The sequence below is a fragment of the Spea bombifrons genome, chromosome 1 (assembly GCF_027358695.1).
Source record: "Spea bombifrons isolate aSpeBom1 chromosome 1, aSpeBom1.2.pri, whole genome shotgun sequence".
Lineage (NCBI taxonomy): Eukaryota > Metazoa > Chordata > Amphibia > Anura > Pelobatidae > Spea > Spea bombifrons.
In genome coordinates, this window is record NC_071087.1 from 60074802 (window position 1) to 60097658 (window position 22857).

The following is a 22857-nucleotide window of genomic DNA, read 5'->3' on the forward strand; positions in this document are numbered from 1 at the left end:
GGAAAGGAAGAAAAGGGAATAGGAGCTGGAAAGGAACAAAAAGGAAATAGTCGATATCTGAAATGGAAGAGAAAGTGGGGCAGGAATTAGAAGAAAATGAAAATGGGGAGAGAAATGGAAGAGGAAGGAAATGGGAGAGGAAATGCAAGAAGGGGAAAAGGGGATGCAAGAAAAGAGAAACTGAGAAGGGAATGCAAGAAGAGGAATATGGTTAAAATGGAAGAAGAGGGAATGGGGAGGGAATGCAAGAAGTGGGAAGAAGATAAATGGAAGGAAAATGGAAGAATAGAAATGGTTGGAAGGTCCTGACGAAGAAGATAAAAATTAGGGGAGGGAATGCAAGAAGAGGAAAATGGGGGAATGAAAGAAGAAGAAAATGGGGAGAGGGAAATTGGGGGAGTTACTTGAAGTAGATGAAAATGAGAGATGTAAGAAAAGGGAAAAGAAGTAGAAAATGGGGGAATGCAAGAAGAGGGAAATGGGGGAGGGAATGACAGAAGAGGAAAATAAAGGAAGTTGAATGGAAGGGAAATGAAAGAAGAGGAAAATAAAATAAGATGGAATGGAAAATGGAAGAAGAGGGAAATTAGGGGAGGGAAATGGGGGAGAATACAAGAAGAAGAAAATGGGGTGAGGGAATGGAAGAAGAGGGAAATGGGGACGGGATGAAAGGGAAATATGGGTGGGAATTGGAAGAATATTGAAATGAGGAGGAAATACAAGAAAATGGAAATAAAAGAAGATGGGGTGTAAGTGAAATGGAAGAAGAGGAAAATTTGGGGAGTTACTTGAAGATATCTGAAATGGAAGAGAAAGTGGGGCAGAAATTAGAAGAAAATGGAAATGGGGAGAGAAATGGAAGAGGAGGGAAATGGGAGAGGGAATACAAGAAGAAGAAAATGGGGGGAAGGAATAGAAGAAGAGGGAAATGGGGACGGGATGAAAGCGAAATATGGGTGGGAATTGGAAGAATATTGAAATGAGGAGGAAATACAAGAAAAGGGAAATAAAAGAAGATGGGGTGTAAGTGAAATGGAAGAAGAGGAAAATTGGGGGAATTACTTGAAGATATCTGAAATGGAAGAGAAAGTGGGGCAGGAATTAGAAGAAAATGGAAATGGGGAGGGAAATGGAAGATGAGGGAAATGGGAGAGGAAATGCAAGAAGGGGAAAAGGGGGGATGCAAGAAAAGATTAACGAAGAAGGGAAAGCAAGAAGAGGAATATGGGTAAAATGCAAGAAGAGGGAATGGGGAGGGAATGCAAGAAGTGGGAAATTAAAGAAGATAAAAAAGAGGGGAAATGGAAGAAGAGAACATGTGGGTGGGAAATGGAAGAAGAGTGAAATTAGGGGAGGGAAATGGGGGAGAATACAAGAAGAAGAAAATGGGGGGAGGGAATGACAGAAGAGTAAAATAAAGGAAGTTGAATGGAAGGAAAATGAAAGAAGAGGCAAATTGGAGTGCATGCGGCAGCCTGGAGGTCAATTACACTCTCATAAGCGCAGATCTATACATCCAAAGTGGGACCATACACCAGAAAGGAGTCTCATATGCAAGATAATTGCTCCATACATATTGAAATGGAACCAGCCTTGTGAGGAATTTTTAATAATTCAATAAATTATATTTTTACCCTAAAGATTTACACTGTTGCATCTTCATTTTTTTTCTCTTTTGTTACACTCTTCGTAGAGCCATAAACCTTAGGAGGCAAACATCAATCGAATCTCCCTAAGAACCGTTGTTGATTTTTTGGGACCAGTTCTCTTGGACAATTCCTATGAACTGAGTTAATACCGGTATTAGATTGGACTTTGCTGAACTTAAGTATCTTTGTATCTATTAATCAATAATTTATATCTTCTTTATTAAACCTTTCTATATATTTAATGCATATTTTGCACACAGTCACTTTTGATCAAACATTATGTTTTTCCATAGATCTTGATATATATATATATATATATATATATATATATATATATATACATACATATACATACATATACATACATATGTATGTATATAGACAGATAGATCAGCACAAATCTATTTGCACATATTTATAATTTTATTATATAACTTATTTGCACACCTTTTTTATTGCCATATGTTTATATTACATTGATTGCATATTGCACTTTAAGCTAGAGCAGGACATATTTCTTTATTACGGTATATATTTAAGAGTTAGACTTTTGGTGGATCTCCTGTCTTTGCTACTTACCAGTGGCATCTCCGGCTTTCATATTTAGGGGGGGCACATGGGGGGCCAGGGACCAAAGTAGGGGGGCCGATTATAAAACAGTACATATACACTATATATATAAAATATAATATATATATACACACACGTTAGACGTGCATTTTTAACTACATAATATGTACTTAGTTATTTTTCATTCTTTAATATTAGCCCGTGTTGACAATATATATATATATATATATACAGGGCCGGCCCAAGGCAAAATGCCGCCTGTGGCGAATTTTAAAATTAGCCCCTACTGCCGATATATATTACTAGTCCCTGCAGCCAATATATTCAAATATTAGCCCATGCAGCCAATATATATTAATATTAGCCCCTGCAGCCAATATATATTAATATTAGCCCCTGCTGCCGATATATATATATAAATATTAGCCCCTGCTGCCAATATGAATATAAATACTAGACCCTGCTGCAAATAAATATTATTAGCCCCTGTTGCCAATATATGTTACTATTAGCTCCTGCTGCCTATATATATATATATATATATATATATATATATATATATATATATATATATATTAGCCCCCAGTGCTTAAACACCCTGCTTATACCATCTTTGCTTTTTTGACAAATCAATAATACACCTATGATTCACACAAACACTTTTACAGTCACTCACTTTCATTCAATCATTTATTCTTTCACACAAATTATTTACACATATTCATTAATGCATCCACACATTAATCCATTCATTCTCTCTCTCATTCTGACTCTTTATTTCAATATTCTTGCCACCCTCCCTTCTCCCTATCTACCCCCTCTCCCTCCCTATCGACCCCCTCTCCCTCCCTATCTAGGGAATTTAGAGTTTACTTCTTAGAATTTAGAGTTTGGATGACCTGCACTAAGGGGCACTAATATCAGCTTCTGCTCTAGTGATACATTTATTGTACTTGCTTCAGCAAAAATGGAGTGGAGTAAACCAATATTTAAATGCAGTTGTTGTAATCCAAGAAAGTAACTACACAAACACTAGATAAAGAAGGTCAATAACTAGCACTGGAGGGTCATTACAGCACAGAGGACAAGTATGACCGACATATTCAATGTGCACCATCCAACCCTATCTAGAACACATTTAGAGAAAATGAATACCGGTACATAGAAAGTCCCCCACAATGGGGCACAGAAAGGATCCAGTCGTGCATGCCTGTCTGGAAGCGTCGCAAATGGAAAATGGGTTAGCAACAACCTATCTACCTCTTCTCACTGCCTATCTACCTCTTCTCACTTCCCACTACCCTCTCCCTCCTTTGAAGTTCACTTACCTTGTACAAGTCCAGTGGTGCGATCGCGAGGACTCCGTCTCCCTGTTCTGCCGCAGTGTGCGCGGCTTCACGGCTGAGCGCTGGATATGACATCATATTCTGGCGCTCAGCTTGAAATACTGGCACCGTGACCAAGGCAGAGGCCTCGCGTGGAACAGTGAGAGGTGCCGAACGGTTGCTGAAAACGTATTCATCAGCGACCGCTCGGCGCCTCTCTCTCCTCCGCCTCCAGGGGAAGGCTGGCAGCCTAAGGCCTGGGGGGCAAGTCTAGTCAACTGGCCCACTGCGCCATCAAAGCGACTGCGAGCGACATTGAAAGCGGCCTCTGTGCGGCAGTCACTCCACCAGCGCTTAATGAAATTAAAGCGGCCGGCGTGCACGCACTGTGCCGCCCAATAACCGTGCCTCAGCTCTTCATCCCACCCCTTTTAAGACGTGGGACGAAGAGCTGAGGCATGGCCATTGGGTCTGACTGCTGCATGATGCAGGGGCGTACCTAGAGTATTTGGCACCTGTGGCAAATCCTGTATGTGGCACCCCCCCACACACACACACTTTAAAACTGCATAGTTTCTATGGACAGGCAAACAAAAAAATAATTAATGACAGCAATCACACTCCTATCATGCCTAGGTAGCCACTACATGCTGGAATCTGGGCATGAAAGGAATGTGATTACAGCCTCCCTATGCCATGCTATCCCCCCACACTTACACATCCATGCTATCTCAAACCCTCATTCACAAACATTCAGCATAACATCTATCACTCTCACACACTCACTAATCCACTCTCCCTGAATCTTGTCCTACCTTTTCTCTGTCACTGTCACCTTTCCTCCTCCTCTACATCTTCTGTGCCCCGTCCTTCCGGTGCACTGAGCGCGGAAGTCGGTGGGCGTGGCTTCAGTGTTGTGCGCCAGAATTTGACATCAGGTCCCAACGCACAGCCACAGTTGCCGCGCGCATGGTTTCTGGAGGTGTGCCGGCGTGGTGGCACGCCTCAGATGAGCGGCAGCCGGGGTGGACCCCCCCCGCGAGGTACGCACCCCTGCCCCCCGGCCGCGTCTATTACAAAACGTGCCTATTACAAAAAAAAAATGGCGTTTCAACTGGGGGGCACACGGGGGGGCCCCCTCTGGCCCCACCCTGCCGACGCTACTGCTACTTACACAAGGAGCTCATTACTATATTTTTTTTTTCTTCACTTGCCAGAAACCATCACTAACATGTCATTTGAAATATAAAGAACAGGTAAGGAGTTCTGGTTTTGGTAAAATACAATAGTAATGTAATATGTTTAACCCAAGCCCATTGCCTGCTGAACAAACCTCTTGGTCATAAATGAAGAAGAAGGTAATATATTACAGGAGGTGTGGGGAGGCAAATGACAGTTACACAGAGAGTAAAACTTCTTCTTTTAAAAAGTCTGTTTCTATTATGAAGCACATGGTGCTCAGTTAATGTGCAATACATTTTTGTGTATAGATAAAATGTCTATACAGGTCTATTTAAATTGATCTAAACCTTTTACCTTCTAAGACACCAATCCTGTGCACTACACAAGTAAAGAAGAATGCATAATTAGATATTTCTCCTCAGGATTTTAACCCAGAAAAAAACAAAACACAGAGGAAGACAGGGCCTGGAGGAAGAAAAAGCAAGGTTTGAACTCATATGAGCGTTGGTTGGGGTGCATTGGGTCATTTCTATTTTCTTTTTCTTGCTAACGCAAAGATATATTTACCCAGGCAGCCGTAAATTCTGGGTCTGACTCAAAATCTGACTCTGAAGATGAAGGGAAGGATGATGTGAAAATGCCATCATCATCGTCGTCTTCTGATTCTGAAAAACCTGTGAGGAAGGCTCCAAGAGGCTGGAAACCAGGTAGGTGCAGGAAGACTTTAGAAGAAGAGCAAATGCTATGAAAAATACCTCATATCTTATATATCAGAGGTTGTCTTATAATCAGACCTCAAATAGAGGTCCGACTACAAGACTAAGATCCAGATCCCCCGCAGAACTGCAGGGGACCTGGATCCTACTCTCTGCGATGCACGCAACCTCCACTGCTACCCGACACTTCCGCCGGGGCTTCTATGACGGAGCACCGCCGTGACCTTCTGATGCTCAGTCATAGAATCCCTGGCATGAGGCCCAGATAGCAGCGGAGGTTGTCATCGCGCAAGCGTCCACCTGCTGCCCCCACTTGACACTAGGGAGTCTGGAGCACAGGGAACAAGTCTAGGGATGCATCGGTACGTCAGGGGACATATAGGGTTGTATAAGGCATATCAGGGGGGCAGTTTGGCAAATAGGGAGGAATAAGACATATCCGGGGGTATAGGACATATCAGGGAGGCAGAGTGGCATATTGGGGTTGTAAGGCATATCTTGGGGGCAGAGTGGTATATAGGGGGTATAAGGCATATCTGGGGGGGCAGTGGCATATGGGGGTATAAGGCATATCTGGGGGGCAGAGTAGCAAGCCATGGGGCAGATATGCATAACTGGGCGGCAGTTTGGCAAATAAAAGGAAATAAAAAACAAAAAATGCATTTTTCTTAATCATAGTTTTTATTAAATATGAAAAAATAGTTTGCATGTGAATTAATATTTACCAGCAAAACTTTTTTTTCCTATGGGGTAGTCTTTTATTCTGGCTTTTTCTCTTTTTTCTAAATTAATATTCAAATTTTGGGGGGTCGTCTTATAATCGGGGTCGAGCAAATACAGTATATAAGGTACGTTTTTCAAAAAATTAGAATACGTTTTTTTTAATATTATCTTTGTTTTTTGGTAGTTGAAAAATCTGCATCAAAGAGTCCGAAAAACAGAGACTCCCTCAGACAGCTCTAGCAGTGACAGGTAAAATCCTCAGCTTCTGTGTTGCTTAAATCACTCGTAAGCCAGTGTGGTTTTTATGATTTCTACCATACTTGTGCATCGGTGCATGTTTATCTCTGATATTATGACTCACAGGACTTCTGAAAAATCAAATCAAGCACAGCTAAGTAATTTATACCTAATTGCAAGAGTTGGTTGTATACCTCCCCTTTTCTACAGAGACCATATGTACTGTTCATGTTGTGCTCAGTAGCGTACCTAGCGGGGGGCGGGGGGGCGGTCCGCACCGGGTGCCGCTCATCAGGGGGGTGCCAACTTGCCGGCACCCGGCACCCCTCCAGAGACGGACAGCAATGTCCGCCGCTGGAGGAGAAGGCTCGCAAGGGAGCGGTATCGGAGGTCTTTAACCGGCTTAAAATCACTCAAGGGAGCCGGAGTTCTGTTAAAGACCTCCGATACCGCTCCCTCGCGATCTGCGCGGCAACTGCTGCTGTGCGCCGGGGTTTGTTGTCAGATCCCGGCGCACATATGTGTGGAATCTGTGGATTGGTATGTGTGGAATCTGTGGATTGGTATGTGTGGATTGGTATGTGTGGAAACTGTGGATTGGTAAATGCGGATTGGTATGTGTGGAATCTGTGGATTAGTATGTGTGGATTGGTAAATGTGGATTGGTATGTGTGGAATCTGTGGATTGGTATGTGTGGAATCTGTGGATTGGTATGTGTGGAATCTGTGGATTGGTATGTGTGGATTGGTATGTGTGGAATCTGTGGATTGGTAAGTGTGGATTGGTATGTGTGGAATCTGTGGATTGGTAAATGTGGATTGGTATGTGTGGAATCTGTGGATTGGTATGTGTGGAATCTGTGGATTGGTATGTGTGGAATCTGTGGATTGGTAAATGTGGATTGGTATGTGTGGAATCTGTGGATTGGTATGTGTGGATGGGTAAGTGTGGATTGGTATGTGTGGAATCTGTGGATTTGTATGTGTGGATTGGTAAGTGTGGATTGGTATGTGTGGAATCTGTGGATTGGTAAATGTGGATTGGCAAGTGTGGATTGGTATGTGTGGAATCTGTGGATTAGTATGTGTGGTATGTGTGGATTGGTATGTGTGGATTGGTATGTGTAGATTGGTATGTGTGGATTGGTATGTGTGGATTGGTAAGTGTGGATTGGGAAGTGTGGATTGGGATGTGTGAATTGGTTAGTGTGGATTGGTATGTGTGGAATGTGTGGATTGGTATGTGTGGAATGTGTGGATTGGTATGTGTGGATTGGTATGTGTAGATTGGTATGTGTGGATTGGTATGTGTGGATTGGTATGTGTGGATTGGGATGTGTGAATTGGTAAGTGTGGATTGGTATGTGTGGAATGTGTGGATTGGTATGTGTGGATTGGTATGTGTGGCATCTGGAATGGTAAGTGTGGATTGGTAAGTGTGGATTGGTAAATGTGTGAGAGTGATGGGTGTTATGCTGTACCATTTCCAATGTCTTTTTCATTATATAATTATGCTCTAAAGTACATCATAACTCCCATCACTCTCACACATTTACCAATCCACACTTACCAATCCACACTTACCATGCTGTTCCATACAGTGGCAGAGCTGGGAGACAGAGGCCTTGCACCCCCACCCCAGGACTCCTGAAAGGTAAGTGAACTTCAAAGGGGGGAGAGGGTAGATAGTTAGGGGGGTAGATAGGGAGAAGGGAGTGAGACGGGGGGGATAGGGGGTAGATAGGGGGAAGGGAGTGAGAAGGGCTAGATAGGGCAGAAGGGGGTGAGAATGGGTAGATAGGGAGAAAGGAGGGTAGCAAGGATATTGAAATAAAGAGTCAGAATGAGAGAGCGAAAATGAATGGATTAATGTGTGGATGAATTGTGTGAATGAGTGAGAGAATTAATGAATTTGTGAGAATGCATCAATGACTATGTGTAAATAATTTGTGTGAAAGAATAAATTATTGTGTGAATGAAAGTGAATTAGTGAGTGACTGTAAAAGTGTTTGTGTTAATCATAGGTGTATAGTTGATTTGTCAAAAAGGCAAAGATGGTATAAGCAGGGTGTTTATGGGACAAAAATGGCACAGGCAGGGTGTTTGTGGGACAAAGATGGCACAGGTAGAGTGTTTATGGGACAAAGATGGCGTACACTCTGCTGTTTGGGAACAATGCTGACTCATGCTGGGCTGTTTGGGGGCAAATATGGCACGTCCTATGTGTGTGTAATTTGGGTGCTGGTCAGGTTCTATGTGGGCAATGTGGACGCTGTTTTTTGGAGGGTTATTAAAGAAAGCACTATTATATGTTCAGTAAATGTTATTTAAACGTGTTTATTTTACTTATAAGTTATTAATTTATTTTTTCAGATTTCTTGTTGTTTACAGTTTACAAATTGGTGCAATCAATATTCTTGCCAACATAATTTTGTAGATGTCTTTACATTTGTGTGTGTGGGGGTGCCACTTACAGGATCCGCCCCGGGTGCCAAATACTCTAGATACGCCCCTGGTTGTGCTCAGTTTGGAAATAAACTGCTGGTGACCTGACCTCGCTGTCCTATATTTATAGTGACAGTTCCCCAGACCGGGTTAGTGAATGGAAGAAGCGAGATGAGGAAAGGCGGAGTGCGCTGGAAGAGCGTAGGAGAAAGGAACAAGAGGAGCAGTTGCGCCGACTACGTGAGGAGGAAAAGGAGGAGGATGAGAGAAAAAAGAGAGAGAAGATAGAAAAGGGGGACAAAGGTAAAACTGACAGTGACAGCAGCCAAAGCGATGATGAAGATTTTAAGCAAGAAAAGAGATTTACATCTTCTGACTCTGAAAATGAGAAAAAATCCACAAAGGAATCGAAAACTAGTCCAGGAGATAGGAAGAAAGCCCCAAAGAAGGAAAAAGACAGAATGGCCTCAGATTCAGACAGTGACAAGAAGGTGGGTGAAGTTATGTCTATCATGCATGCCTGCAAATTTGTGGTGTAACTGTGGGTGGGTTTGGGCGCCCCTGGCAAATCTCAAGAAATCATGTAAACACACACAAATTTGGAGAAATGTTAAGTTTTGTTGCACAAATTTTAACTTGTTAATTAACATTTAATGCACAGTTCCTATATATTTGTTCAGTATGATTTAACAGATTTTTTTTGTCGGGACTAAATTGGGTGATGGCAATTCCATTAAAAAAAAAACTTATTCTCTGAGCCTCTTAAACTGTTGGGATCATTCTCAATATCCAAGTGCTCCTTTAATGTCAATCCACATACGATATAGTGTGTTAGTGACCATGCCCGTACATGTACATGGTAGCATTATTTGCCGTTCATCATTCGGCGGCATTGCAGTTTTCCTGGAAGCCTCACAAGTGAGGCTATCCAGGCAAACAAAAAAAAAAATTTCTGACCTTCCGATTGCCGTAATTCACGGCGATCAGCGGTTTAAACAGACCAGTGATGCAAATCACCGGTCTGTTAAACACGCCCCTGAGCCAGATGAAAATCTGGTGAGGGGCATTCCAGGATGCCTTTTCATTGAGGCAAGCCTGCAAGCCAGAGGGGGCTTCACAACCTCCTGATCGCCGTGAATCACAGTGAATTCAAAGATACCTCAAATAGCACATGGGGCAGTGACCAGATTTGGGGGGATAAAAGGTTATGAAATAACAAAATGCTACCTGTACTTATTGCCCTGTAACGTGCAGAAAAAAGCAAAAAAAAATATTGGGTATTTGTAAACTCAGGACAAGTAGTACCGTGTTTCCCCGAAAGTAAGACAGTGTCTTACTTTCTTTTTATCCCTAAAAGCCCCACTATGTCTTACTTTCGGGGTATGTCTTATATTGGGAAAAAATTGAGAGTGATGGGAGTTATGATGTACTTTTAGAGCATAATTAGATCATGAAAAAGACATTGGAAATGGTACAGCATAACACCCATCACTCTCACACACTTACCAATCAACACACCTACCAATCCACACGTATACCAATCCACACACATATACACAAATCCACACACGTATACACAAATCCACACACATATACCAATCCACACACATATACACCAATCCACACACACATACACCAATCCACACACATATACACCAATCCACACACACATATACACCAATCCACTCTCACTTAATGCTTTCCTACCTTTCCTTTCTTCTTTCAGCTTCTTTTCCTCCTCTTCGCTCCTCTTCTTCAGTTCTGTCTTCTTCCTGGTTCAGAGGGCACGGACAGCGGTGGGCGCGGCTTCAGTGTTGTGCGCCGGGATCTGACAAGAAACCCCGGCGCACAACAGCTGTTGCCGCGCAGATCACAAGGGAGCGGTATCGGAGGTCATTAACAGACCTCCGGCTCCCTTGAGTGATTTTAAGCCGGGTTGAACCCGGCTTAAAATCACTCAAGGGAGCCGGAGGTCTGTTAAAGACCTCCGATACCGCTCCCTTGCGAGCCTGCTCCTCCAGCGGCGGACATTACTGTCCGTCTCTGGAGGAGTGCCGGGTGCCGCAAGTTGGCAGCCCCTGATGAGCGGCACCCGGTGCGGACCGCCCCCCGTCGCGCCCCCTGGAGTGTGGCGCCCTGCTCTAAGAGGCCGGGAAGCCCCCACCAGGGCCGGCCTTAGGGGTCTGCGGCCGCACAGGGTTTAAATAAAAACATCGGGGGTTTTTTTCAACTTTATTTAACATCCTCCATGTTAAATAAAGTTAAAAAAACTTTATTTAACATGGAGGATGTTAAATAAAGTTAAAAAAAAACCCCGATGTTTTAATTTAAATCCTGTGCGGCCGCAGACACGTAAGGCCGGCCTTGGTGGGGACTTCCCGGCCCCTTAGAGTGGCGGACCCGGCAAATCCCCCGTGTTTCCCCGAAAGTAAGACATATGTCTTACTTTCGGGGTACGGCTTATATTAGCCGACCCCTCTGAAACCCCCGATACGTCTTACTATCGGGGGTGTCTTACTATCGGGGAAACACGGTAGTATTTTTTATAGTCTTTTGTCCCAAAATGTACTACGAGTAAGAGTCTTGTCATTAAGGGGTTAAGTAGCTGAGGGTACAAAAATAAAGACCCTTGATTTGAACAAAGCAAGAGGAATGCTATAATAAGCTATCTAAACACCTCCTGCCTGCAAGGTTCAACATGTCATTTAGGGAATTCAAAGGGGAACTTTTGAAATACCTCAGGACTGTTTGTGGACTTGTTGGGAATGCAGAGTAGTGATGTCTGGATCATGAACGAATCGTTCATTTGATCCGGTTCTTTTTAGTGATCCGGATGAATCGGTTCACTAGACTGAACGATTCATTTGTAGCGGTTCAGTCTGTGAATCATGCAGCTGTAACCTGATCCTAGAGCTGTGAGTCATCTGCAGAGCACTCAGACACAGACTCTGGGGTCAGGTTACAGCTCATTAATTCACACAGGAACGATGACTCAGAGAGTCGTTCAAAGAGTCGAATGATCCGAAGAGTCGAATGATCCGAAGAGTCGAATGATTCGAATCTTACAAGGATCCGAATCTTACAGAGATTCGAATCATTCAGAGAATATTACTGATACCATACTTTTTATAAATAAATACATTAATAATGTTCACACTGCCCCCAGGATTTAGATTCCCCTGAGTTTGCCCCCCTTTACCTATAACTGCACCTACAGTTAACTTTATTAAATTAATTAAATTAACCCTCAGTCATCAGCGTAAAATTAACCCTTATACCCCATCAACCATAACTGCCCCTGAAATTAACCGTAAAGATCCCATTAACCATAACGGCCCCTGAAATTAACCCTAAAGACCCCATTAACCATAACGGCCCCTGAAATTAACCCTAAATACTCCATTAACCATAACTGCCCCTAAATTAATTGCATGTACTCCAGATAAATTACCTAATAAATTGGTATGGTTGATGGGGTCTTTAGTGTTAATTTAGGGGCAGTTATGCTTAATGAGGTGTTTAAGGTTAATTTGGGGGCAGTTATGCTTAATGGGGTCTTTAGTGTTAATTTAGGGCCATTTATGCTTAATGAGGTGTTTAGGGTTAATTTGGGGGCAGTTATGCTTAATGGGGTGTTTAGGGTTAATTTGGGGGCAGTTATGCTTAATGGGGTCTTTAGTGTTAATTTGGGGGCAGTTATGCTTAATGGGGTGTTTAGGGTTAATTTAATGGTGAGGGTTAATTTAATTAATTTAATAAAGTTAGCTTAAGGTGCAGTTGCAGGTAAAGGGGAATGTAAATCCTGGGGGCAGTGATTATTAATGTATTATTTATAACAGTATGGTGATATTCTCTGAATGATTAGAATGCCAACGAAGGCAGAGAGTCGTTCAAAGATCCGGATCTTACAATGATCCGGATCTTACAGTGATCCGGATCTTACAGTGATCCGGATCACTGTAAGATTCGGATCCCTGTAAGATCCGAATCTTTGAACGACTCTCTGCCTTCATTGACATCACTGGAGGCAGGGGGGAGGATTCATAATGAAAGGGGCGGGGCCAATCGTTAGTGTGCCTGCACGGAGTTACTGGAAAACAGTAACTCCGTGAAGGCACACTGAGTGATCCGAAGATCCGGATCATGAATCGGATCATTTCAGTGAACGAATCGAAATGATCCGATTCACTTTAATGATCTGAACTTCCCATCACTAATGCATAGCAAAACTGTTATCCTTAAAGAAGGATGGTTAGGCGAGTACAGGAGTAGTGGTGCACCAGTCCACCTCTGAAGTATACATCACAGCATTTAAATAAGCCAGAGGTGATTTATAACCAAAGGAATGTTTAAGAAAGAAATTGAGAAGTAGTTTGGGATGGATCTATCATGCTTTTGGGGTCAGTAGAAACTCGGGAACCTAATGTATAATAAAGTAAGGCTTCAAAGTAGGGCTGCAACAACTAATCGATAAAATCGATAATAATCGATAATGAAAATTGTTGCCAACGAATTTCATTATCGATTAGTTGAATCGATTTTTATTGATTATAAAATGAGGGTTTTTTCAGAGCAAACGCTCTGAAAAATACCCCTCATATAATCCGTTTAGTCTGACTCACAGCAGCAGCTCCTACTTACCAGTCCCTCCCTCTAATCACTGTGACAACTGGCCCCGCCCCTTCCTTCTCCCAGAAGGCCAGAACCACATGGCTGTGACACTCATCTAACTGTAAGTATAACATTAATATTTGGGCTGCTGAAAGTTAGGGGAGGTGGGGGTTGATTTAGGGGCAGCTATGGTTAATGGGGTGTTTAGGGGCAGCTATGGTTAATGGGGTGTTTAGGGTTAATTTAGGGGTAGTTATGGTTAATATGGTGTTTAGGGCTAATATAGGAGCAGCTGTGGTTAATGGGGTGTTTAGGGTTAATTTAGGGGCTGTTGTGGTTGATGGGGGTCTTTAGGGTTAATTTAGGGGATGCTGTGGTTAATGGGGCGTTTAGGGTTAATTTGGGGTAGTTGTGTTTGATGGGGTATTTAGAGTTAATTTAGGGGGTAGTTATGGTTAATTTAATAAAGTTAACTTAAGGCGCAGTTAGAGGTAAAGGGGGGCAGACTAAGGGGAATCTAAATCATGGGGGCAGTGAAGATTAACCCAGTACTTATTTATAAAAGTATGGTGTCAGTGTGCTGTGAACAGGTCTGTGACTCTATGAGGGGACTATGAGATATCTGGGGAGGATGGAGTGACATATCTGGGGGTATAAGGCATATACGGTATATAAGGCATATGTGGGGAGGGCAGCGTGGCATGTCTGAGGAGGATGGAGTGGTGTATCAGGGGGTATAAGGCAGGGCTTGACAAATTTGTTGTGAATCTAGGCGCCAGGTAAAAAAGTTAGGAGCCAGGATTTTTTTAAACTAACACTTGGCCAGGAGTGATCTGATCATCATCAGCCCACTTACTAAACTCACAGCGCTTGACCTGGAAGCACCCTGGACTTTCAGGTCAGTGCTGTTTTTTTTTAATTAATTTTTTTAATTTTTTTTTTTTTTTAACTCTTTCGATGCTGATGTTCCATTGGAGCACAGCATTGATTGATATTTAGTCCCCACAAGCTTGTGGGGACAAATGTTAACCCCTGCAATGCCACGAATGTGTCATACACAATTGTGGCATTGAAGGGGTTAACGCTGCACTGTCGCTCTCATGGAGCGATCAGGCAGCAGGGGGGTGTTGGGGCTGGTCTCCACACTCATGTGGAGACCAAAGAACCCTCTCCCCTGTCCCTGAAGCTGCCTCTGGCAGCTGGGACTCAATTGCTGGTCTATAGACCAGCCATTGCAGGGAGGGGAGTTTTTGATGACTGCTGTAGGCTTCCATGCCTACAGGAATCATCAAAGGGCTTGTGGGGGCTCGTTTTTGCTGTTGCTGGTCTGCCTGGACTTCCAGGCAGACCACCAGCAGCAGAGCCCCGTACAAAACGGGAATTAACCCCTAAATGCCCCTAAATGATCGCGGCACTGAAGGGGTTAACGCTGCACTGTCGCTCTCATGGAGCGATCAGGCAGCTGGGGGGTGTTGGGTCCGGTCCCCACACTTGTGTGGGGGCCCCAATTAACACACAACCCCCTTCCCTGAAGCTGCCTGTGGCAGCTGAAAACACGATTGCTGGTTTTGCAGCAACCGCGTTTTCAGCCTACAGGCTCACTCCGTGGGAGTGATCTCAGGCTCAGGGGCGGGCTCTGAGTGGCTGTGCTGTCTGCCCAGACTCCTGGGCAGGCAGCAGCGCCCCCGTGTGGTGACTCAGCCTCTTACATCCACAATTTTTTCTGGATGTAAGAGGCTGACAAAACCTAGGCGCCAGGACAAAATTCTCTGTCGCCATGGCGACCTGGCGCCTGGGATTTGTCGAGCTCTGGTATAAGGCATATCAGACACAGTGGCATATGTGGGAGGCAGCGTGGAGTGGTATATGTGGGAGGCAGCGTGGAGTGGCATGTCTGGGAGGCAGCGTGGAGTGGCATGTCTGGGAGGCAGCGTGGCAAGCCTGGGCTCAAATGTGCATAAATTGGGGCGCCTGGTTGGGAAATAAAGACAAGAAATGCATTTTATCAAAGTTTTTTTTTATTCTGCTGTTTATATTTAACATAATTTGTTTATTAAATTATTTTAATAAATGAAAAATGTACATTCATTTTATTTATCCGATTAATCGAAAAAATAATCGGCCAACTAATCGATTATGAAAATAATCGTTAGTTGCAGCCCTACTTCAAAGAAAAAAAATGAATGCTGGACACCTAGCAATTGCCTTTACAGTCCCTGAAATTGAAAAATATTCAAAATCTCAAACATATTGTGTCTGTAAGATGACCTAGGGATGTCTCTACTAGAAGCATCTTGCAAGGAAGAATTGGAAAAAACCTAAACTAAAAGAAATACATTTAGCCGACAACAGATGCTGTCACTTCTGCATACAAATATTATTTGTAAAGCAAATGTTTCACTGTGTGGCATTATTACACGCAAATAGACTGACATGGTATTATTATGCTATTAATATTTTAAGATTAAGAAGACTGTTAAAAAGACACCAGCTTCACAGTCTGCGAAAAAAACAACTGAGAAGGAAAAACGTGGAGACCGACCAAGAGGAAGGTAAGAAGAGAGTTATAGTAGTTGATAGAATGAACTTTTTGTGGATGTAGGTACAAGTTATTACATTAAAAAAACTCAATTTCCCAGGCCTCCCAAGACTGATAAGGGAAGAAAGAAACCAGAAACAATAAATGACCGGAAAACACAGAAGAAAGGTAAGTAATTTTATAGGCTGCGTGTATTATGTCTGAATATTGTGAAAAGGCAAATGAGGTGTCATGGTATAATCTTTCTACAGAGCCTACAGTAGAAGAAAAACTCCAGAAGCTCCACAGTGAGATCAAGTTTGCATTGAAAGTGGACAATCCTGTAAGTGAAACATTTACTCCGCACGCTGATAATTTCACTTAGACTGCATTTGCACCCGATGTCTCATTTTAACAGGCCATTAAAAAAAAATGTTGTGCCATGTACTTAAAACAAACAGAGAATGGTTATTGCAGCAACATGAAATGTATATTATGCTCTAGTTGGCACTACCGTTGTGACCTCTGTTTCAGCTCTAGATCTTGCTTATGATCTATATGTTACCCACTATTCTACCTGTATGAGTTTAGGTTCCTTTCAACTACATAATGTTTGAGGCATGTACTATAGGTGTAAGTCTCTGATAATGAGCAGCCACTACTAAGTCCTAGAGTTTCCCCACAGACCCAAAGGGATTGTCCTAGCACTTAAAATGCCGTCAGCATAGGTGTATACGCTGACTCACCTCGTGCAAGGTACGCCGGGGTGCTTCTCCTGCTCTACACTCGGGTGCAAGATTTTCATACAAGAATTGTTATGCCCACTCCTACTTTTTCATTGTACTGTGAAAATTACACTATATGACCAAAAGTATGTGGCCACCCTGCTGATTGAGCTTAGGTGTTTCAATCACATTCCTTGTTCACAACTGTTTAAAATCAAATGCATAGGCAAACATAGAAAGTAGAATAGCCCTGCTAGGTCTGCCCTGATCCACTGCAAGTGGTGTTATTGTGAGAATGGAAATAACACACTGCTATTCTACACATCTACCCATTTAAGCACACACCTGCCCACGCATATACACATACACTGCCCCTACACACACCTGCCCATAAACACACATACACACACACACAAACCTACATTGCACTTATACCCCTTTCTCCCCATCTCTTACCTTTCTCATCCTTCCTAAGGCCCTGTTTAGGAGTAACAACTTGACTGCTAAGGTGCGTAGCGCATACACATAGCCGTTCCTCTATAGCATCAGTCCCTACGGTTCCAAACTGCCTCTGGAAGCAACATCCGTACAAGCACTGTATGTCAAGAGCTTCATAAAACGGGCCCAGTGGCTGCATACAAGCCAAAGATCACTATGTCCACATTCTTGTTGTCGTATAGTGTTTCCTTTGTGAATATTTATGTGTAGCACAGTGATAGTGATAAAAAGCTTTCATAGCTTTTATTTGTACATCTCTTTAAAAAAAAAACAAATGTGTTTTACCTAGGACATACAGAAATGTCTGAATGCTCTGGAGGAGCTTGGTGGTCTCCAGGTGACTTCTCATATACTGCAGAAGAATACAGATTTAGTTGCCACGCTCAAAAAGGTGAGTTGCATATCTCTGCACCAGAGAAGACATCTGCACTTGCATCATGAATTTTTCTATTCACTCCAATTCCACATTCTCGCTACCTCCTTCTCAGATACGCCGGTACAAGGCCAATCGATCTGTAATGGACAAGGCTACTGAAGTATACAGTCGAATCAAGGCTCGTATTCTGGGTCCCAAATCTGAGTCTCAACTGAAAGACAGCCAGAAAGATAGCATCGGGGAAAAAGATAAAGGTGAGGCAATGCATAGCAAGGGACCTATAATCAGTAAGCTCCCATAGGATAGTATGGGTACTAGTTGATCTCAGAAATTTCAAAACCTATTACATTTAAAACTTTAATAGTATTTTGCAGCAGACTGTTATGATGGCATCCTTCATTAAGAAATTTTTACTCTAAGGGTAAATTGTTAATACCGTATTTGCTCGATTATAAGACGACCCCCCAAATCTGAATATTAATTTAAGAAAAAAAAGAAAAAGCCTGAATATAAGACGACCCTATAGGAAAAAAGTTTTACCAGTAAATGTTAATTCATGTAATCTATTTTTTTAATAAAAGCTATGATTGAGAAAAATATTTTGGTTTTATTTCCTTCTATTTTCCAACCTGCCCCCAGTTATGCACATCTGCCCCAGAAATACCTTATACCCCCTATATGCCACTGTGCCCCATGATATGCCTTTTAACCCTCTAAATGCCACTGTGCCCCATGATATGCCTTTTGACCCTATATGCCACTGTGCCCCCTGATATGCTTTTTGACCCCCTATGTGCCACTCTGCCTCCAGAATTGCCTTATGCCCCTATATGTCACTCTGGCATTTAGAGGGTTAAAAGGCATATTATGGGGAAGAGTGGCATATAGGGAGGTTTAAGGCATTTCAAGAGGCAGAGTGGCGTATAGAGGGTTAAAAAGGCATTTCTGGAGGCAGAATGGCATTAAGGGGGTTAAAAGGCATTTCATAGAGCACTCTGCCTCCAGAAATGCCTTATGCCCCCGTTTAACACTCCCCCCCCCCTCCTCCTAACTTACGGGTACTTAAGTCCTCCGTCATGTAGCCGGTACTGAGTCCTCTGTCATGTAGCCGGTACTGAGTCCTCTGTCATGTAGCCGGGGCAGCGTGCTGCAGCCGGAAGGAGGCGTGGCTAGCAGCGGGGGCTGTCTGCGTCCATCGCGCAGACCTTCCGCGGCTGTCAGAGAACAGAGTTCCCCGTGCCGGTGCCGCACCAGTGCGGGGAACTCTGTTCTCTGACAGTCGGGGAAGGTCTGCGCGATGGACGCAGACAACCCCCGCTGCTAGCCACGACTCCTTCCGACACCCGTACATCGCGTAGACATCTACCACGCTGCCCCAGCTACACACCGGGGACTCAGAAGCACCGGTAAGTGGGCCGGGGGGGGGGGGGAGGCAGGAGGATCCAGGTCCCCTGCAGCTGCGGGGGATCTGGATCTTAGTAGTCTCATAATCAGACCTCAAATAGGTCTGACTATAAGACGAGGGGTATTTTTCAGAGCATTTGCTCTGAAAAAAACCTTGTCTTATAATCAAGCAAATACGGTAATATTGGGTGCTATGGGCACTTAATGGAAAAATGTTTGAGAAACAGGATTGTAGATATCTGTGTGTTTTATTTATAGGTCTCATGGATTTTGTTGTGTCTAACATTCATAGATTGGTCTTCAGATTTGTATAGTATACGTAGAAATACCTATTTTTTATTATCCTAATTACCAAATTTTAGAAACGCCAGTGAATGGAGACTCTACATCCCAAGCAAATGAGGGTAGTGTTGATAAGGAAAGTGAAGAACGTAACCAAGAGTGTGAAACAAGTGATCATGGAAAGGAAGAAGACGGGTGAGAAGGATACCACTATTCCTAAGCTGTTATGAGTAGATGTACATAGTATACATTTGTAATGTACAATCTATTGTGTTTTCTTTATCCTTTCGCGCAATATATGGGGGTATACACACAAATTAATTGCGCTGGTTCATCAAACTTTCTTGCTTTAAAACCTAAGCACCAGCATGCAGCAAATCCTTTTGATTTCAAGATCTGTTATGTCAGATTAAACCTAATCGGCTGTAAAACTGTCTTTGCTATTGAAAGTTTTCTGCTTTCGTGACTGATGCACACCATAACTACTACTCTAAATTCACACTGGCAGTACTATTGGATGGTCTGACCGGTGAGTTTATACCAGACAAAATTGCAAGGAGCCTAATGATTAGGGCTGCAACAACTAATCGATAAAATCGATAATAATCGATAATGAAATTCGTTGGCAACGAATTTCATTATCGATTAGTTGAATCGATTATTATCGATTATAAAATGAGGGTTTTTTCAGAGCAAACGCTCTGAAAAATCCCCCTCATTATATAATCCGTTTAGTCTGACTCACCGTCTCACAGCAGCAGCTCCTACTTACTCCCCCTCCCTGTAATCACTGTGACAACTGGCCCCGCCCCTTCCTTCTCCAGGCCAGAACCACATGGCTGTGACACTCATCTAACTGTAAGTATATGTGTATATATATATATGTATATATATATATGTGTATGTGTGTGTGTGTGTATATATATATATATATATATATGTGTGTATATATGTATGTAATATATATATATATTTGGGCTACTGAAAGTTAGGGGAGGTGGGGGTTAATTTAGGGGCAGTTATGGTTAGTGGGGTCTTTAGGGTTAATTTAGGGGCAGTTATGTTAATAGGGTGTTTAGGGTTAATTTAGGAGCAGCTGTGGTTAATGGGGTGTTTGGGGTTAATTTGAGGCAGTTGTGGTTAATGGTGTGTTTAGGGTTAATTTAGGGGATGCTGTGGTTGATGGGGTCTTTAGGGTTAATTTAGGGGATGCTGTGGTTAAGGGGGTGTTAAGGGTTAATTTAGGGGCAGTTATGGTTAATGGGGAGTTTAGGGTTAATTTAGGGGAATCTAAATCCTGGGGGCAGTGACGTGACATCTGGGGGTATAAGGCATATACAGTATATAAGGCATATGTGGGGAGGGCAGTGTGGCATGTCTGGGGAGGACGGAGTCGTGTATCAGGGTGTATAAGGCATATCTGGGGGTAGAGTGGCATATCTGGGGGTAGAGAAGTGGCATGTCTGGGAGGCAGGGTGGCATGTCTGGGGAGGATGGAGTGGGGTATCAGGGGATATAAGGCGTATCAGGCACAGTGGCAGATGTGGGAGGCAGCGTGGAGTGGCAGATGTGGGAGGCAGCGTGGAGTGGCAGATGTGGGAGGCAGCGTGGCATATGTGGGAGGCATTGTGGAGTGGCAGATGTGGGAGGCAGCATGGCGTGGCATATGTGGGGAGGGCAGGGTGGCATGTCTGGGGAGGATGGAGTGGTGTTTCAGGGCGTATAAGGTGTATCAGGCACAGTGGCATGTGGGGGTTAGAGTGGAGTGGCAGATGTGGGAGGCAGCATGGCGTGGCATATGTGGGGAGGGCAGGGTGGCATGTCTGGGGAGGATGGAGTGGTGTTTCAGGGGATATAAGGCGTATCAGGCACAGTGGCATGTGGGGGGTAGAGTGGAGTGGCATATGTGGGAGGCAGCGTGGAGTGGCAGATGTGGGAGGCAGCGTGGAGTGGCATATGTGGGAGGCAGCGTGGAGTGGCAGATGTGGGAGGCAGCGTGGTGTGGTATATGTGGGAGGCAGCGTGGAGTGGTATATGTGGGAGGCAGCGTGGAGTGGTATATGTGGGAGGCAGTGTGGAGTGCTGTGGTAGGCAGCGTGGCATATGTGGGGGGGGGCAGCATGGCATGTCTGGGAGGCAGCGTAGCAAGCCTGGGCTCAAATGTGCATATATTGGGGGGCTGGTTGGGAAATAAAGACAAGAAATGTATTATCAAAGTTTTTTTATTCTGCTGTTTGTATTTAACATCATTTGTTTAGTAAATTATTTTAAATAAATGAAAAATTTACATTCATTTTTTTATCCGATTAATCGATTAATCGAAAAAATAATCGGCCAACTAATCGATTATTAAAATAATCGTTAGTTGCAGCCCTACTAATGATGTTGATGTGCTGATTTTGTTCTGTTGTGAACCACGTACAGTGGTAATGGTGAGGTTCTGGTGTATCCAACAGCAAGAGTGTCCATTTTTTAGTGTAGGTGACTCTTTTTCAGGACACTTCTGCTGAATTCCATTACAAGGATGAACAATGTTGAGGGAGATTGTAGACCCTGCCTTCTTTGAAAGAGGGTGGAATGTCTATATCTGTGGTGTGACTGATGTCTGCAGGCTAGATTGGATCAACACTGAAAAATATCCAACTGCAGGAGTATGTGTGGCACAAATTGTAGCCCCCTTAGGGAAGAGCACATCTACAAATGTTCCACCTCTTGAAGCTCTAGCGGCTACCACAGAAGAGGCAAAATGACAAAAATGTAACTGTCCAGGGGAGATGCCTTAGAGGGGTCACAGGCTTTATATCGGTTGGGGATGTAACCGCATCCTACACATCCTCTGGAGCTTTTTAGGAGCAGTTAGGGCTGATGTAGCTTTCTTGTCTGGTAGCACAATGGTTTTGGTGGACTGTAGACTGTTATGTCAGTTTAACTCTGGTTACTAAAATATAGTCGATTTCTTGGCCACCATTACACATCAGGTTGACCTTTCTTATCACACACACCACAAACTCTGGAGTTACTTCTTATGTTATCTTTCAATGTAATGTATGATTTCTTGTGCCTCTTAAAATAATGCTGTTTTCTCAACTGGTGAAAATAAATTAGCTGTTCATTTTTGACAAAGTATGTTTTGTCTTTAACAGTACTAATCTCACAGACGAAACTAGTAATGCTGGCCTGATCCCTGCTGAGACTTCTGGAAGTTGAGGGGCTGTGACACATAGGATTCTACTCCATTATTGCTGAAGACTGTCTTTGTCAGAAGTCCATTTCAAGGGTTGCATCTACTGTGTCCCCCTATGCTCTTAGTGATGTTTGGTTATTTTTTGTTTTGTTTTTCCTAGTTTATTTCTTGTGACATGAAATGAGTATAAAAAGTTTTTATAGATAATCTGTGTATTTTGTCATCTTTGGGGGGGAGGGGTATCTTAATGCTGGGTTGTTTCTGTCCAAAGAACTGTATCTAGCCACATTCTCTAAAAATCAAATTGATTTAAGTAATCTGTATTCTTTTGGTGGGAATTTGAAATGGTTAAAACCAGATAGAGACTCAGAGCTTGGTGTTTCTTACAGCTCGTTTTGTTTGTTTAGAGTGG

At 43.2% G+C, this 22857-nt stretch overlaps 1 protein-coding gene across 1 annotated transcript; it reads left to right on the forward strand.

Annotated features, from left to right (window-relative positions):
- Positions 1-5796: 5796 nt before the first annotated feature.
- On the forward strand, positions 5797-22652 carry LOC128490563 (hepatoma-derived growth factor-related protein 2-like). The gene is made up of 10 exons (XM_053462536.1): positions 5797-5808; positions 6350-6414; positions 8978-9338; positions 15922-16010; positions 16098-16165; positions 16249-16319; positions 17489-17590; positions 17688-17829; positions 19342-19456; positions 22405-22652. Exons 1-10 carry the CDS (start codon positions 5797-5799, stop codon positions 22466-22468), a joined length of 1089 nt encoding a protein of 362 aa, XP_053318511.1. The 3' UTR covers positions 22469-22652.
- The last annotated feature ends 205 nt before the right edge of the window (positions 22653-22857 follow it).